Raw genomic sequence first — 17,129 nt, 5'->3', positions numbered from 1 at the left:
CTTTTGCCATCAGAATTATTGTCTAAAGGCAAAGAAAGATGCCCAACGGATTTACTTTACCAAATTGACCATCCCAGCCTTGCCTAATGGTCCATTTGATTCACCTTTTATTGTTTATTTTATTTTCACTTGCTGAATACGGGACAGACTTGACTGGGGGAAAGAAGGGGAGAAAGAAAGAGGGAAAGAGAAACAGCTGAGAAGAGGGACGGGGGAGAAGGGCAAAAAACAAAAACCAACAGAAGCAGAAAAAAAAATCATATATCGATCACCTGGATCACCTGTTGAGAAAGAAAAAAGAAAACAAGCAGAAGAGAACAAGAGTAATAGAATAAACAACATCACAATGATATATGGGAATATGACAGTAAATACTAAATATTAAACATTATTGTGCAGCACATAAGATCAACAGAACACAGTGTGCTTTGAGGTAGGAGCCAAAAAGGGTGTAGTTTGTGGGTGTGATCACCCGTGTGTACACCTGTGAGCATGGACGCGCTTGTTTTTTTAAAAGGTTCCTTCATGTAATGATCTGCTAGAGGGTGTGGGGGGGCCACAGCCCCGTCCTCCAGGGCATGAAGCAGGTATGGAGGAGATCAAAACTCCAGACATCCAGAGGCCCCCAGAACACAAGAGACCAAGGAAGACCAACAGAGGGGCAGCCGCGCCACTGTCCCAGAAAGAGCTGAGGAGAGTCCCAGATGAGGGCTCACTCAGCAGCCGCGGAGCAGAAGCCAGGGGGAGTTGCAGTGACGCGCCCGTGAGCTCCGCCGGCAGCCAGCTGTGCCTGAGTGACCGAGCCCCAGGCCGAGAGGCCGGGGGCACCCCACCTCCGAAGTGGCCCGAGCGAGCCCCAGGCTCCAGGCCCCGATAAGCGCCGCCAAGGAGTGAGCCGGTGTGTACCCGGACGCCCATCCCCGGACACAACCGAACCGATGTCTGAGGGAGTCCGCCACCGGCAGGGGAAGTGGTGGGGGGGAGATAGGCCTCCAAACCTTGGAGGGCCTGAGATGTCCCCAGAGAGGTGGCGCTGACTACCCAACCTGACATATAGACACAGACATACAGGCACACACAGATACAAACATCCATTCCCACCCTCATGCTCTCATATGCACTTACTCCACACTCAACCAACGTGGAGACAGACATAAAGAGACGTTGTACACACGATCACACTCCCCAAGCGTACTCTACAAACCGGGTCTAGGTGCCCTGCCCCTGGAGGGGGAACTGCACCCAGACCCAGGTGGTGTTTCCCTTTTCCCTGCGGTGGGGGGAGGCAGACCGCCCCGACTCCGCAGCAGCAGGAAGGCTCCACACTCCAGACCGCAGTCGGACGGCCAACTCCTCCTCCTAGCCCCCCCGCTCCAGCAGGTCGCAGAGAATGGGGGTGAGAGAAGACTCCAAACCTCCCTCCACCCGCTCATTGTAGTGTTGATGCATGTGTGTTCTAAGGTGCATTTAAAACCCAGGAGGGCATGGAGCTACCTGCCAGAGAGCAGCAGGTAAGCGCATGGTCCCTCCTGCTAGCCCTCAATGTCTACGTGTATTTAAAATTGAGAGGTGGGCAACGACGCCAGGGGTGAGGTGTACACCCTGATGGTAATTTGGACTCCGTGTATCGTGCCCACCCCCAAGATCCTATATGTATGGTGACCTGATATGATGGTAGTAGGGGGCTTGAAGATATTCTCTTGTTCAATGGTTGTGTTGGAAAGATGTGTTTTTGGTCCTGGAAAAAAAATGTAAATGAAATGATGTGATGAGAGATAATTGAATGGGGGGGTAAAGAGCAGAGGCAGCCAGAAGGGGACAGAGGGGGGATGCCTCCTCTGCACCCTGGTGACACACCCCTACTCCAAGGCCCTGCATGTGTGGGTGGTTGTGGTGGAGCTGGGGTCAGCTCCCCCGCTGGCCCCAGTAGGCACCCACATACTCCGCGACCCGCCAGGGAAAGTGGGCCCAGGCCCATCCAGACTGGGGCCCAGTGCAGCAGCGATTTCTGGGATTTCTGATTAGATGAAAGGTTTTTAAGCAAATCTGAGACCAGAAGTTTTGGTCTAAGTTAACTGATAAATCCGCTTCCCATTTTGCAATAGGAAGTGATATTGATTCATCTGTTTTAGAAAGCATTCTGTATATTTTGGATAGTAATTTGGGGGTTTTAAGAGTAAGAAATTGAACCACACTTGGTGGTGTTTGTAGTTCTTGATTAATTTCTTTTTTACTATGGATTTAATTTGTTGATATTCTAAAAATCTTTTCTTGTTGATCCCATATTGTGTAACTAGTCTGTCAAATGAAATAAATTCTGTTCCTTCTAGTATATGTTCTAAATATTTGATTCCTTTACCACTCCAATCTGAAAAGTTTATCATATTATTGTTTTGTAATATGTCAGGGTTGTTCCAGATAGGTGTACGTTTGCATGGGATTAATGAAGACGCCGTCAATTTTAGAAACTCCCACCATGCTGTCAGAGAAGAGCTGATGTTGATGCTTTTAAAGCATTCATGTCGTTGGATGTTTGAGCTGATAAATGGTAGATCTGAAATCTCTAGATTATTGCAAAGTGCTTTTCTACATCTAGCCAGGTTCATTAAGGAGGTATGTTTTTCAGCCATCCTGAGATAAACTGAAGCTGTTGGCTTAAGAAGTGTGCGAAAAGTATAGGCGTTCTAGTCTGCGCTTTATCCATTGCGTCTTTGTGAGTGTTTTTAAGTTGATAGGTGGGGCAGTTATATTTTTCACAAAGGAATTTGGAATACATGAATCTAGAGATTGAGCATGTTGGGAGAAGGAGATAAAACACAACGCGAAAATGTTAAAATGAGCAGTAGCGGCTATCTGTTTAATATGTTAGAGACTCAAAGCTGAGCACAGATATTCAATACAACCATTAGGAGGTGCGCTAAAGTGGCTTTGTTATTTTTAGCCATTTTCGCATTGTGAGAGCGACAAAACTTCTCAAACTTCTCCAGGCCTTTTAAACCTACCGTTTGTGAAAAATAGGCTTTATGAAAACATACTGAATGATAAATTCGATCTCCTGAAAGTTTTAAGTTCATATCTGAATAGTTACATAAAGACTAGCAACACAGTGCATTTCCTGGGAAAACTGTGAATTGCCATGTAGTGGAATTCTGCTAAACAGCTAGAATGAAGCAGAGATTATCTGATCTGAACAAGAAGTGTGTTAGAAGCTGAAGTGCTGTGCTGAAGAGGTGGCGTGTATTGAAAGGGTATACTGCAGGTGATAGAGAAGAGCAGTCGTGCATGCAAGCAGGGAGATGTGCGGCAACCCCACAGGTAGATTCGAGAACCTTCGCCACTGAGGTCTCACAGCGCTTCGATCCATAAGCCAAACCAGTCTCTACTCCCAGAGCAACGATATGATGAGAGAAAAACATTGCACTGTCGCCAGAAGAAGCTGAATTGTGCGAAAAGAGGTGAAGACGTCAGACGCACTTTAGTGCGTCAAAAGCACGTGAAGAAACTGGAAATTTGTGCTTGAAAAGTAGGTGAAAAAGTGAATTTTCAGCAAAAAAGACGATGGAGAAACTGAAAAATCTGCTGACAAAGAGCACGAAGAGGCTAATTGTGCCTGAAAAGGGGAAAAGCGAACTGCTCTGAAAAGAGGTAACCTGTTGAACGTGGTCTATGCTAAAAAGAGGATGAAGAAACTGAAAAATTCTAGCTGAAACAGGCCAAGAAGCTGAAACATTCTGCTGAAAAGGTAAGAAAAGCTTCTGAAAGGGTAAAGAATGCAAATTGGGTGCTAGAAAAAGAATGGTCAAAGAATGGCTGAGGGTTTTGCTGAAAACAGGCTGAAGAATCTGGAATTTGTGCTTGCAAAGGGGTGAAGAAGTATGAAATTTATTTGTGAAGAAAAAGTGAAACTGCTTAAAAACGCTAAGTTCGCTATCACTACGAACAGGACTACACTTCGTGACATACGCACATCACACACCGCAGGATTTGAACCCGGGCCTCACGGCATTCACACAATAAACTATATACACAGTCTCTTTGAATGGCAGAGATGCAGAAATGTGTGCAATTAGCACATGGCTCAGTGTCTGAGTGTCTAAGTGAGACACACAGTCGTGATTGTGCACTTGCAGCTATTTATATTTCAAAAACTGGGCACTGGTGCCAATTTCAGAAACTGAAAAGAAAAAACTGAACGTAACCCTAGCTCTAACTTTAACTGCAAATGAGCTGCTAATGACCTGTTGGTTTTGATTTAACTTTAAGACATTTATACATTCACAGTTTCTTTGGAAGCTATGCTAATTTCTGTTTTTATAGTTGAGGTCTTGATATTCACCTTCACTAAAAGTTGGCTTTATCAAATCTTTTATATGGTGCTTTGTAGTCAGGGCTTAAACAGCTGCGGTAAAACACACCAAACCCTACCAGCTTTGGAAAAAATGTCAGGAGAGACTGATGACGGAGTTTCCAACAGATTTAGAAACTACTGTTGGGGCTGGTATGCAGAGATTACATACATAATTTAGTTACTAAAAATGCTTTTTAAATATTGAGTTTAGGGGGTGTAAGCTTTACCCATGGGTAAATGAGCGGTTCTGCATGTATTAAGGGATGATTTTATGTCATGATTTTTTGTTTACCAGCCACAATAGTCAACCAAAAGTCAGTTCGTAACTGAGTATTTAGTACGACAGATTACTCATTTTGATGCAAAAGTCACTGACAAGACACACATTTTATAACGGATGCAGAACAAGATACGCTGTAGACTAAGCCACCACAATGATGGACTTACAGACCACAGACATAAAACACAGAGAATAAGAGTCATCACTTTAGTATAAGGACAGATGAAGCTGTGGGACACAACCACAAAGTAATTAACACATAAAACATCACAGAAAAGCATGAATCCTGGTAATGGTGTCAGCTATTAATGTCAGTTACGTTGCAAGGTCTACAAAGATTCACCACAGAAGTAGTGCAGAAACCCTTGTTGACAAGCACAGAGGTAAGCCATTTAGTGTAGGTGGTCACCTGATCATTAACAAGTTCCTGTCATTAGGTTTTGGGTCATCCACCACCTTTTAAAGATCATCTTCCCTTCATGAGGCAAAATCTTGCATGACATTCCAGACCCAGGGCCACTAATGGTCATTTCATATTTCTTCCATTACCGTATAATCGGATCAATACTGGTCACCTCGGCACCAAGCTTCTTGCTGATGGCCCTTTCCCCCCCTTCCAGCCTTAAGCATGTCTACAGTCTTGTCCCTGACTCCCTTTGTCAGCTCTTTGGTCTTTATCACAGTGTTGGAGAGGTTGGAATGACAGGGGTGCTTTAGGAACATGACGAATTGAAATTTGGATGAGCCACTCAATGACATGCAAATCAATTTATAATGTTTATGTAATAGGTTTTTTTTTCCTGGCTTTTTGGTATTTTTGATATCCTGTCTCTCTCCATTAAAATTAAAAGCCATAAATGTTAGAACTCCTGTTATTCTTTCTAAGCGAGGTAAAGTTAAAATTCAACCAAGGAATGTCAAATCAACTAAACCCTGTGTTATTTTAATTAACAAAAAGTTACATTACTTAGTTAGAATATGGCTCTATGATCATTCATGCAAACATATGCTTCAAGAGAAAAAGCCAACAACACTTAGAGGGCTATATCAGTCAGACGCTTTACAGGAGACCTAAATGACAGCAGGCTTTATAGCTTGGGGAAGAAGACCTCAGACACTGACCATGAAGGCCCATTTCTACTAATGGACATCAAAATATTTATTATAATTCTTATTAGGCACGCACATTGATTTGAGAAACCTAAATATACAAATAACAACTCTAATAAACCCAAATAAATGAAATATAACAGTTAGATACATATCAAGGGGTAGCTAAATAGTTTGCATGCAATTCAAATACAAAATATTCAGTGTAAATATTTGAGCTCCACATGCATTATATTATTCTGTGATTCAGGGCTTGTGCTTGAATTGAAGCCAGATATCAAGCATATCGTGGGCCAAAAACAAAAAGGCAGCCATGACTCAGTGTGTGAATTTTATATTCGCCTGAAGCTGTGTCTACAGTCTGTAACTGAACAAAACCAGTAATGACTCAGTTTTCTTCTAATTTAAGCAGCAGATGAACAAAAAAAAAAACTAAGTGGCAGGAATTCTGCGAACAGGACCTATCGCAGGAAGCTTAGCTCTGGAGAGCCCCAGCCCAACTGCTCTGGATGTCTGACTGATGAGTGTGATGAGAGCAGCATGCTGTCAACATCACATAAGGAAATTACAATTTCTGGCTACGGACGAGGAGGTGTCTGAATGCTCCTGAGTTCCATTTTATTTTAGAATGAAAAAAAAAAGAACATATCGGGCCAGCGCAGTTGTTTGACTGAATTGTTGTTCTCTTATTTGTCTATTGACTGCAGGTATTTGTTATTGTATGGATAAATGGCTGGCGTGTTAAGGAGATGTATCTGATATTTATTGTCAATGTCAGCAAAGAAACAAACCAAACCCAGTCTGCTGGTGAGGCTCTCTGTACTTTCTGTGGTTGTTAGTTCAAAGAGCACTGGCTGAGACAGAAGTCTCAGGTTTCCTAAAACAGTGATGCAGTGCAATTCTCACGACGCGTTACCCAACATTTTAACAGCCATGTTTAAAAAATGTTTAATTTGCAACTAACATGGCAGAAATTCTGTGCATTTAGGTACGTAAACCTTTTGAAGATTAAACCGAGCATCAGGATAGGGAATTTGAATGAGGCAGTGCCATTAGTGCCAGACCGGCTGATCTGAGAGTTTCAGAAACTGCTTAGCTGCTGAGATTTTCCCGTACAACCATATCTAGAGTTTACAGAGAATAGTCTGAGAAGAGAGAGAAAATATCAAGTGCCAGGCAGTTCTCTGGATAAACATGTCCTGTTAATGAGGCTGGCAAAAGAGAATTGCCAGACTGCTTTGACCTGATAGGAAGGCAACAAAAAAACCCAAAAAAAAAAAAAAACCAAATAAACCAAAAAAAAAACAAAACCCTCTCTGAACACACATGTTGAATCTTGAAGCAGATGCAGCAGCAGGAGAGCACACCAGGTTTCATGCTTGGATAGAAAAACGTTGCGTGGTTCGATGAAGTTTGGTTTCTGCTGTGACATTTGGATTGAAGCTGCAGCAACTGTGTGATGTGTGATGTCAATATGGACCAAAGTCTCAGAGGAATGTTTCTAACACCTTGTTGAATCATGAAGAATTGAAGCAGTTCATCACTTTTCAGTGTTTTAAAATTGCTGGAATCCTCCCAAAATTAATACGCAATCAGAACTCTCTAAATGCAACAAAAATGAAAATCAGGGTACTAAAACGTACTTTTTTGCTCTTACGATGAGCGTAGCAAAGGAGAGGCCCTGGTGGCGCTCGTCATGGTGTAGGGGCTGATGAGCCAGGAGAAGGCTGTAGTAACGTCCCTCCTGCTAGCCCTCAATGTCTACGTGTATTTAAAATTGAGAGGTGGGCAACGACGCCAGGGGTGAGGTGTACACCCTGATGATAATTTGGATTCCGTGTAGCGTGCCCACCCCCAAGATCCTATATGTATAGGTGCCCACCGGTGATATAAGTTCGATGGTAGATAGGGGGCAGGGCTTGATAAGAATATTTTCTTCTTCCTGCTCCTTTTCACACATGGTTGTTGTGTTTTGTTGATAGAAGATGTGGTTGTTTTGTTTGTAGTACCAAGTGTGAAATAAATAAAAATGAAATGAAATGAAATGTATGTGTAATGAGAGTGTGAGTAATGTGAATGTCTGAGTTGTGGGATAAAATTGAGGCAGAGGCAGCCAGAAAGGGACAGAGGGGGGCGATGCCTCCTCTGCACGCTGGTGACACACCCCTACTCCAAGGCCCTGCATGTGTCGGTGGTTGTGGTGGAGCTGGGGTCAGCTCCCCCGCTGGCCCCAGTAGGCACCCACATACTCCGCGACCCGCCAGGGAAAGTGGGCCCAGGCCCATCCAGACTGGGGCCCAGTGCAGCAGCGATTTCTGGGATTTCTGATTAGATGAAAGGTTTTTAAGCAAATCTGAGACCAGAAGTTTTGGTCTAAGTTAACTGATAAATCCGCTTCCCATTTTGCCATAGGAAGTGATATTGATTCATCTGTTTTAGAAAGCATTCTGTATATTTTGGATAGTAATTTGGGGGTTTTAAGAGTAAGAAATTGAACCACACTTGGTGGTGTTTGTAGTTTATTATGGATTTAATTTGTTGATATTCTAAAAATCTTTTCTTGTTGATCCCATATTGTGTAACTAGTCTGTCAAATGAAATAAATTCTGTTCCTTCTAGTATATGTTCTACATATTTGATTCCTTTACCACTCCAATCTGAAAAGTTTATCATATTATTGTTTTGTAATATGTCAGGGTTGTTCCAGATAGGTGTACGTTTGCATGGGATTAATGAAGGCTCCGTTATTTTTAGAAACTCCCACCATGCTGTCAGAGAAGAGCTGATGTTGACGCTTTTGAAGCATTCATGTCATTGGATGTTTGAGCTGATAAATGGTAGATCTGAAATCTCTAGATTATTGCAAAGTGCTTTTTCTACATCTAGCCAAGGTTCATCTAAGAGGGTATGTTTTAGCCATCCTGAGATAAACTGAAGCCTGTTGGCTAAGAAGTAGTGCTGAAAGTTAGGTCGTTCTAATCCTCCTTTATCCTTGGTCTTTTGTAGTGTTTTTAAGCTTATATGTGGGGGCATATTTTTCCAAAGGAATTTGGACATATATGATTCTAGAGATTTGAGCATGTTGGGAAAGAGTGAAAACACAAGCGAAAAATGTAAAATGAGCAGTAGCGGCTATGTTTTAATGATGTTAGAGACTCAAAGCTGAGCACAGAATTAATAAAATTAGGAGGTGGCTAAAGTGGCTTTTTATTTTTAGCCATTTTCCATTGTGGAGGACAAAAAGCTTCAAACTTCTCCAGGCCTTAAACCTCGTTTGTGTAAAAATAAGGCTTTTATGAAAACACTGAATGATAAATTGATTCCTTGAAAAGTTTTAAGTTCAGTACTGAATATTACATAAAACTAGAAACAGTTGCATTTCCTGGGAAAGTGTGAATGCCATGTAGTGGAATCTGCTAAACAGCTGAAGAAGCAGAATTATCTGCTGAACAGAAGTGTAGAAGCTGAAGTGCTTGCTGAAGATGGCTGTATTTGAAAGGGTATACTGCAGAGTGATAAGAAAGCAGTGTGCATGCAAGCAGGGAAGATGTGCGGCAACCCCCACAGGTAGGATTCGAAACTTCGCCACTGGGTCTCACAGCGGCTACTCATCCCAGTAAGCCAAACCAGTTCTACTCCCAAGCAACGATATGATGAGAGAAAAAATGTGCACTGTGCAGAAGAAGCTGAATTGTGCTGAAAAGAGGTGAAGAAGCAGAACTTTGTGCTCAAAAGCAGTGAAGAAACTGAAATTTGTGTTGAAAAGAGGTGAAAAAGCTGAATTTTCAGCAAAAAAGAGATGGAGAAACTGAAAAATCTGCTGAAAAGAGCAGAAGAGGCTTAGATTTGTGCTGAAAAGAGGTGGGAAAAGCTGAACTGTCTGCTGAAAAGAGGTGAACCTGTTGAACGTTCTGCTAAAAAGAGATGAGGATACTGAAAGTTCTGCTGAAAACAGGCCAAGAAGCTGAAACTTCTGCTGAAAAGAGGTAAAGAAGAAAAAGTTTCTTCTGAAAAGGTGTAAAGAAGCAGAACTTTGTGCTGAAAAGAGGTAAAGAAGCTGAGGGTTTTGCTGAAAACAGCTGAAGAATCTGGAATTTGTGCTGCAAAGGGGTGAAGAAGTTGAAATTTATTTTGAAAAGAGTTAAAAAGGTTGAACTGTTAACTGAAAAAATTGTTGCCATAAGCAGGATTTGAACCCGGGCCTCACGGCATTCACACAATAAACTATATACACAGTCTCTTTGAATGGCAGAGATGCAGAAATGTGTGCAATTAGCACATGGCTCAGTGTCTGAGTGTCTAAGTGAGACACACAGTCGTGATTGTGCACTTGCAGCTATTTATATTTCAAAAACTGGGCACTGGTGCCAATTTCAGAAACTGAAAAGAAAAAACTGAACGTAACCCTAGCTCTAACTTTAACTGCAAATGAGCTGCTAATGACCTGTTGGTTTTGATTTAACTTTAAGACATTTATACATTCACAGTTTCTTTGGAAGCTATGCTAATTTCTGTTTTTATAGTTGAGGTCTTGATATTCACCTTCACTAAAAGTTGGCTTTATCAAATCTTTTATATGGTGCTTTGTAGTCAGGGCTTAAACAGCTGCGGTAAAACACACCAAACCCTACCAGCTTTGGAAAAAATGTCAGGAGAGACTGATGACGGAGTTTCCAACAGATTTAGAAACTACTGTTGGGGCTGGTATGCAGAGATTACATACCTAATTAGTTACTAAAAATGCTTTTTAATATTGATTTGGGTTTAGGGTTGGGGCTGGTAAGGCATTTGGTTTACCACTCACATGGTAAACCAAAACGTCATGTTTCTAATGTATTTTAGGTAGAATGATTATATTTTTGATTGCTAAGTCACTAAAAAACATTTTATAAATGCAAACAAATCACCTTAAGAGCAGAGTCCACCACTGAGGACTTACAGACCACAGGTACATCAAAAACACAGAGAATAAGAGTCATCACTTTAGTATAAGGACAGATGAAGCTGTGGGACACAACCACAAAGTAATTAACACATAAAACATCACAGAAAAGCATGAATCCTGGTAATGGTGTCAGCTATTAATGTCAGTTACGTTGCAAGGTCTACAAAGATTCACCACAGAAGTAGTGCAGAAACCCTTGTTGACAAGCACAGAGGTAAGGCATTTAGTGTAGGTGGTCACCTGATCATTAACAAGTTCCTGTCATTAGGTTTTGGGTCATCCACCACCTTTTAAAGATCATCTTCCCTTCATGAGGCAAAATCTTGCATGACATTCCAGACCCAGGGCCACTAATGGTCATTTCATATTTCTTCCATTACCGTATAATCGGATCAATACTGGTCACCTCGGCACCAAGCTTCTTGCTGATGGCCCTTTCCCCCCCTTCCAGCCTTAAGCATGTCTACAGTCTTGTCCCTGACTCCCTTTGTCAGCTCTTTGGTCTTTATCACAGTGTTGGAGAGGTTGGAATGACAGGGGTGCTTTAGGAACATGACGAATTGAAATTTGGATGAGCCACTCAATGACATGCAAATCAATTTATAATGTTTATGTAATAGGTTTTTTTTTCCTGGCTTTTTGGTATTTTTGATATCCTGTCTCTCTCCATTAAAATTAAAAGTACCATAAAAGTTAGAATCTGTTAATTTCTTTCTAAGCGAGTAAAGTTATAAATTCAACCAGGAATTAAATCTAACTAACCCTTGTTTATTTTAATTACAAAAAGTTTAATTATTAGTTAGAATATTGGCTCTATATCATCATGCAAACATATGTTCAAGAGAAAAGCAACAAAGAGCTTAGAGGCATATCAGTCAGACTTTACAGGGCTAAATGAAGCAGGCTTTATAGCTTGGGGAAGAAGACCTCAGACACTGACCATGAAGGCCCATTTCTACTAATGGACATCAAAATATTTATTATAATTCTTATTAGGCACGCACATTGATTTGAGAAACCTAAATATACAAATAACAACTCTAATAAACCCAAATAAATGAAATATAACAGTTAGATACATATCAAGGGGTAGCTAAATAGTTTGCATGCAATTCAAATACAAAATATTCAGTGTAAATATTTGAGCTCCACATGCATTATATTATTCTGTGATTCAGGGCTTGTGCTTGAATTGAAGCCAGATATCAAGCATATCGTGGGCCAAAAACAAAAAGGCAGCCATGACTCAGTGTGTGAATTTTATATTCGCCTGAAGCTGTGTCTACAGTCTGTAACTGAACAAAACCAGTAATGACTCAGTTTTCTTCTAATTTAAAGCAGAGTGAAAAAAAAAAAAACTTAAGTGGAGGAATTCTGCAACAGGACCCTATGCAGGAAGCTTAGTCTGGGAGCCCAGCCCACTGCTCTGGATGTGAGTGAGTGATGAAGCAGCATGCGTCACACACTAATGGAAATTACAATTTCTGGCTTAGGACGAGGTGTCTGATGCTCCTGATGTTCCACTTTTATTTTAGGAATGAAAAAAAAAAAACATTCGGCCAGCGAGTTGTTTCTGATTGTTTTCTCTTATGTTGTCATGACTGCAGGTATTTGTTATTGTATGGATAAATCTGGTGTTAAGAGATTTATCTATATTTATTGTAATGTCAGCAAAGAAACAAACCAAACCCAGTCTGCTGGTGAGGCTCTCTGTACTTTCTGTGGTTGTTAGTTCAAAGAGCACTGGCTGAGACAGAAGTCTCAGGTTTCCTAAAACAGTGATGCAGTGCAATTCTCACGACGCGTTACCCAACATTTTAACAGCCATGTTTAAAAAATGTTTAATTTGCAACTAACATGGCAGAAATTCTGTGCATTTAGGTACGTAAACCTTTTGAAGATTAAACCGAGCATCAGGATAGGGAATTTGAATGAGGCAGTGCCATTAGTGCCAGACCGGCTGATCTGAGAGTTTCAGAAACTGCTTAGCTGCTGAGATTTTCCCGTACAACCATATCTAGAGTTTACAGAGAATAGTCTGAGAAGAGAGAGAAAATATCAAGTGCCAGGCAGTTCTCTGGATAAACATGTCCTGTTAATGAGGCTGGCAAAAGAGAATTGCCAGACTGCTTTGACCTGATAGGAAGGCAACAAAAAAACCCAAAAAAAAAACCAAACCAAATAAACCAAAAAAAAAACAAAACCCTCTCTGAACACACATGTTGAATCTTGAAGCAGATGCAGCAGCAGGAGAGCACACCAGGTTTCATGCTTGGATAGAAAAACGTTGCGTGGTTCGATGAAGTTTGGTTTCTGCTGTGACATTTGGATTGAAGCTGCAGCAACTGTGTGATGTGTGATGTCAATATGGACCAAAGTCTCAGAGGAATGTTTCTAACACCTTGTTGAATCATGAAGAATTGAAGCAGTTCATCACTTTTCAGTGTTTTAAAATTGCTGGAATCCTCCCAAAATTAATACGCAATCAGAACTCTCTAAATGCAACAAAAATGAAAATCAGGGTACTAAAACGTACTTTTTTGCTCTTACGATGAGCGTAGCAAAGGAGAGGCCCTGGTGGCGCTCGTCATGGTGTAGGGGCTGATGAGCCAGGAGAAGGCTGTAGTCCAACACGTTGAGCTGGCGAAGGAAGTGTGTGTCAATTTCCACCTGTCGCAGGAGCCAGGAACGCTGCTGGTCTAAACAATTAAACAACGCACAGCTCGAAAAACACAATACTGACACAAAAACTGGTATTTAATTGTTACTCCGGCACATGGACATGACATTTGCAGTGAGATACTGCGGTGACAGGCCTGGAAGAAGGTGCAATAATGCTACCTTTTGAACTTATACCCAGAATACATAAATGCTCTTACCCAGAGTGATGAACTGGCCCTCGAAGTTGAGGTCTTTGAGAACCACGATGATGTGGCTTCCCTCTGGTGCAGGCTCTGTCCAGCGACTCACCTCACAGCCCTTAATGTCATACCTGACAACACAAAAAAGGCATAACTGGATGTTTTCAAGGTTCTGCTAGAGGCTTGGACCATCGAAACGTGACCCAAAAGTTCCAGGAACAAGGTTCACCTGGTATAGGTGAACCCAATCCCTGGTATATAATGCATAGAAGGCACTACAAAGTAAATGTCTAAAAAGTGCAAGCGTGAAAAAAAAGTCACAAGAGAGTCACGGACAGCACCTGTCGCATCAGCATCCAAAGCCATGCAAGCATGTGCTGGTCTGTTTGTAAGAGATCGGAAGGTTTGCAGTTCCTGAGCAATAGTCAACTTCAACTTGTCGCATATGGATGCTTGTAAAGGACATCCTTCCAAGCTTACCTGGCATTGATGCGATCATCTGGATAAAACACACTTTGCATGACAATGAAGAACTTCTGGAACAGATAAATGGGAAAAAGTACTTTATAATCCTTTGTTTCACATTGTAATTCTCAACAGAACTGAACAGGCGTAAAATGTATCTGTACCTTTCGTCTTTGTGGGATTTGGATCCTGTGAACACCTAAAAACAAGCAACCAGTTACTCAATTGAGACATTTATTTTAAGTGGGATTTATTTTAAGTGGGATGTGGGATTTGCAACATAAAACCTCTTACTCTGAAACCTACTCTACAGTTTATTGCAAATGAGAACTCGCTGTCACCTGTTCAATTCAGTTTAATTCAGTTTTATTTATACAGCCCCAAATCACAACAAGGTGCTTTATTTTGTAAGGTAGACCCTACAATAATACATACAGAGAAAAACCCAACAATCATATGGATTATCCTTGCTCCCCTATGAGCAAGCAGTTTGGCGACAGTGGGAACGAAAAACATCTTTTTAACAGGAAGAAACCTCCAGCAGAACCAGGCTCAGGGAGGGGCGGCCATCTGTGGTGACCGGGTGGGGTGAGAGGAGGAAAGACATGCAGTGGAAGAGAGCCAGAGGTAACAGGAGATAAAGACAAAACCACCATGAGATGCAAATCACAACTCTAGGTAAAACAGAAAGAGAGTCCACCAGAAATGCACGTACGATAACATCCAATACTTGTGATACTTAGACATACCAGGACAGTGGTGTAGCTTCCCTATGGAGGCTGAGGTTTATGATCCCTTGGTTCACCACCTTAGTCTGCCAATCCGAGGGCACTGTCCTTGTTTTCCATGTTTTGTGTTGGTGCATGGAATTGGTGACAAGTCGCATTCATCCGAGGGATTGTTCATAAAAATGTGTTTGTCATAATCTGTTCTTCAATTATTCACTGAAGTTCTGTACTGCAGTATTATTAAAGTTTAAGTTACTCATACAAGTAAAAAGAGCCAATGTTACACGAGTAATAACACATGGATTGTTCTTCTCATTCGCCTTTCAGGGCTCCATACATTTCCCCTCTGAGCGTTCAGTCTAGGTCGATCATTGAAGGCTGACATTTCTCTCAGTTTTGGTGTTTTCACTAGTTACAAAAATCGTTTTGTTTTTTTTTAAGTTTCATTTTTAATCACTTTCTCTTTTATTTTGAAATTGCTTTCATTATTTTATTTTCCAGGCACTTCTTACTGGCTATGTTTGCATAGAAAAGTGCTTGATATTTAAAATTATGAACAAAGAGGTCCTACCCAAAAACGAAGTTCCCTTCATTTCTCATGAGATCCTAAAACAATAAGAAGCTAGCTGACCTCTTTTGTTAATACAAGTTAAAAGCAGCACAATAGTGGAAACTAGTGGGCTCAACAGATGATAAATATCGTATTTATGAAGCCACGGGCCTCTGCTTTTCACTCGCCCACTGTTTGGTGTATTTATAATAGGGAGCTAATTTCTGTTGTTTAATTGTTGCTGCAATTTCAACGAGGTAAAAATCAAACTGCAACAAAGAAAAATGTGTCATTGTGAAGGTAAAAGGCTTTCGGTGGAATTTCCCCTGTAGAGTTTGTTTAACATTGCACTGAAAAAAAGGGATCATTCATCAGAAAGCTGTAGGTGTGCTGCAAGTGTTTTCTGCTCTGATAGGACTACCACAGAGATATTATGCCTGTGCCAAGATATACAAAGGACGAGTGCAGGGTAAATGTCATCCAAGATGGCATTTTATTATTTGTGTATCATGGCACAGGTGTGAAAGTGCTGTGGTAGGCCCCGGGGCAGGTTTATTTTTGACTAGTAAAGCGCTATATAAATACAGGCCATTTATCATTATTCTGTAGCAATTACACAAGAATATCCAGTAATGTCCCTGCCTACAATTAAACACATTCACTTACCGAAAATCGGGGGCAAGCCTTTTACCACAAACTTAGTCACTGCTCGGTGACATTTGTCTATCCTGGCCTAAAAGGAGACGCTACCGGTAGACTGCAGTGAGAACGGCCAGCATCTGAGCCAGCCAGACTCTGGACTCTTAAAATGTGCCCACTATACTGTAACACTGTGAACAAAAGCATCCAGTCTAATGTGGAGGTTTGACCGGACCCTGAGGATTGTACCTGTGTGCCTGAGTGATGTACAGAGATATTTCTCAGTCTGTGTGTGTGGTACCTAAAAACTTGACCAGCAGTGAATGTGGGTATTTCCTCAGGTGCTCCATGTAGATCTTCAGGTTTCCCAGAAGGAACTTAATTTCCCTTTTGTTCTGAGTCTTTAAGAAGAAGCGTTTATCATTCCTAAAAGTTGAAAAACACGGTATCAGTATATCTCTCTCTTATCAGTGACAAGAGATGGGCAGTAACACATTACTTGTAACAGCACATTAAAATAATTTTTTGTGTGTGTTTACACTCACTCTTTCAAATAGATGCAAGTAAATCGCATTACGCGTTACTGTAATCCGATTACTTTTTTCAAGTAACGAGTAAAGTAAGGGATTACTATGACAAAAACGGTAATTAGATTACCGTTACTTTCCCGCTGCGTTACTGCGTTACTAAAACTGTGAGTTTTTTGCGAGAATGTCTCATGACAGTGACGTATGCGACGTTCGTGACAACAGCTGTGTGCAGATCAACAGTGGATAATATATCGAGTGCGGGAGAGAGTATGACCGTGCAGCGTTTAAAGCGTGGAAGTACTGACCTTACTTTAAGTTTGATTCCATAAAAAGTGACAAAAACATTACCGTCCATTGTGCGTGGGAAGAAAACTTCTTTTTACAGCGAAAAAACCCCCCTAAACTTCCAAGCAAGCACCAAGTGCGCAACGACGTAATGGGAAATTCACAGAGAAACTCGCGGATTCTTCCACTGACCGCCGCGGCACACCTGCACCAGGGTGAACCTCCACCGACCGCACTCCTGCTTTACAGGTGAAAATAGAGCAACAGGACTGCTAGTCTTTGACTTTAAGCATCCACACTATTGAGTTCCTCTTGATACTTCCGTACACTTTTTGGCACTTAACTACTTCCACAATTTTCAGCCGATTTTCACCGTTCAAATTTTAAA

General features: G+C 41.4%; 1 protein-coding gene across 1 annotated transcript in view; it reads right to left on the bottom strand.

Annotated features, from left to right (window-relative positions):
* pip5kl1 (phosphatidylinositol-4-phosphate 5-kinase-like 1) overlaps positions 1-17,129 on the bottom strand; it is a gene marked incomplete in the record, with an annotated part of 55,751 nt that overhangs the window by 1,319 nt on the left and 37,303 nt on the right. Inside the window, 6 exon segments of the mRNA XM_042213697.1 lie at positions 7,382-7,482; positions 13,210-13,382; positions 13,563-13,675; positions 14,025-14,080; positions 14,174-14,208; positions 16,228-16,352. Of these exon segments, the coding sequence (XP_042069631.1) occupies positions 7,382-7,482; positions 13,210-13,382; positions 13,563-13,675; positions 14,025-14,080; positions 14,174-14,208; positions 16,228-16,352 (603 nt within the window).

The sequence above is a fragment of the Haplochromis burtoni genome, unplaced genomic scaffold, assembly GCF_018398535.1.
Source record: "Haplochromis burtoni strain Fernald_Lab_line unplaced genomic scaffold, NCSU_Asbu1 Contig_469, whole genome shotgun sequence".
Classification (NCBI taxonomy): Eukaryota; Metazoa; Chordata; class Actinopteri; order Cichliformes; family Cichlidae; genus Haplochromis; species Haplochromis burtoni.
This window is presented reverse-complemented; position numbering and strand designations above follow the sequence as displayed.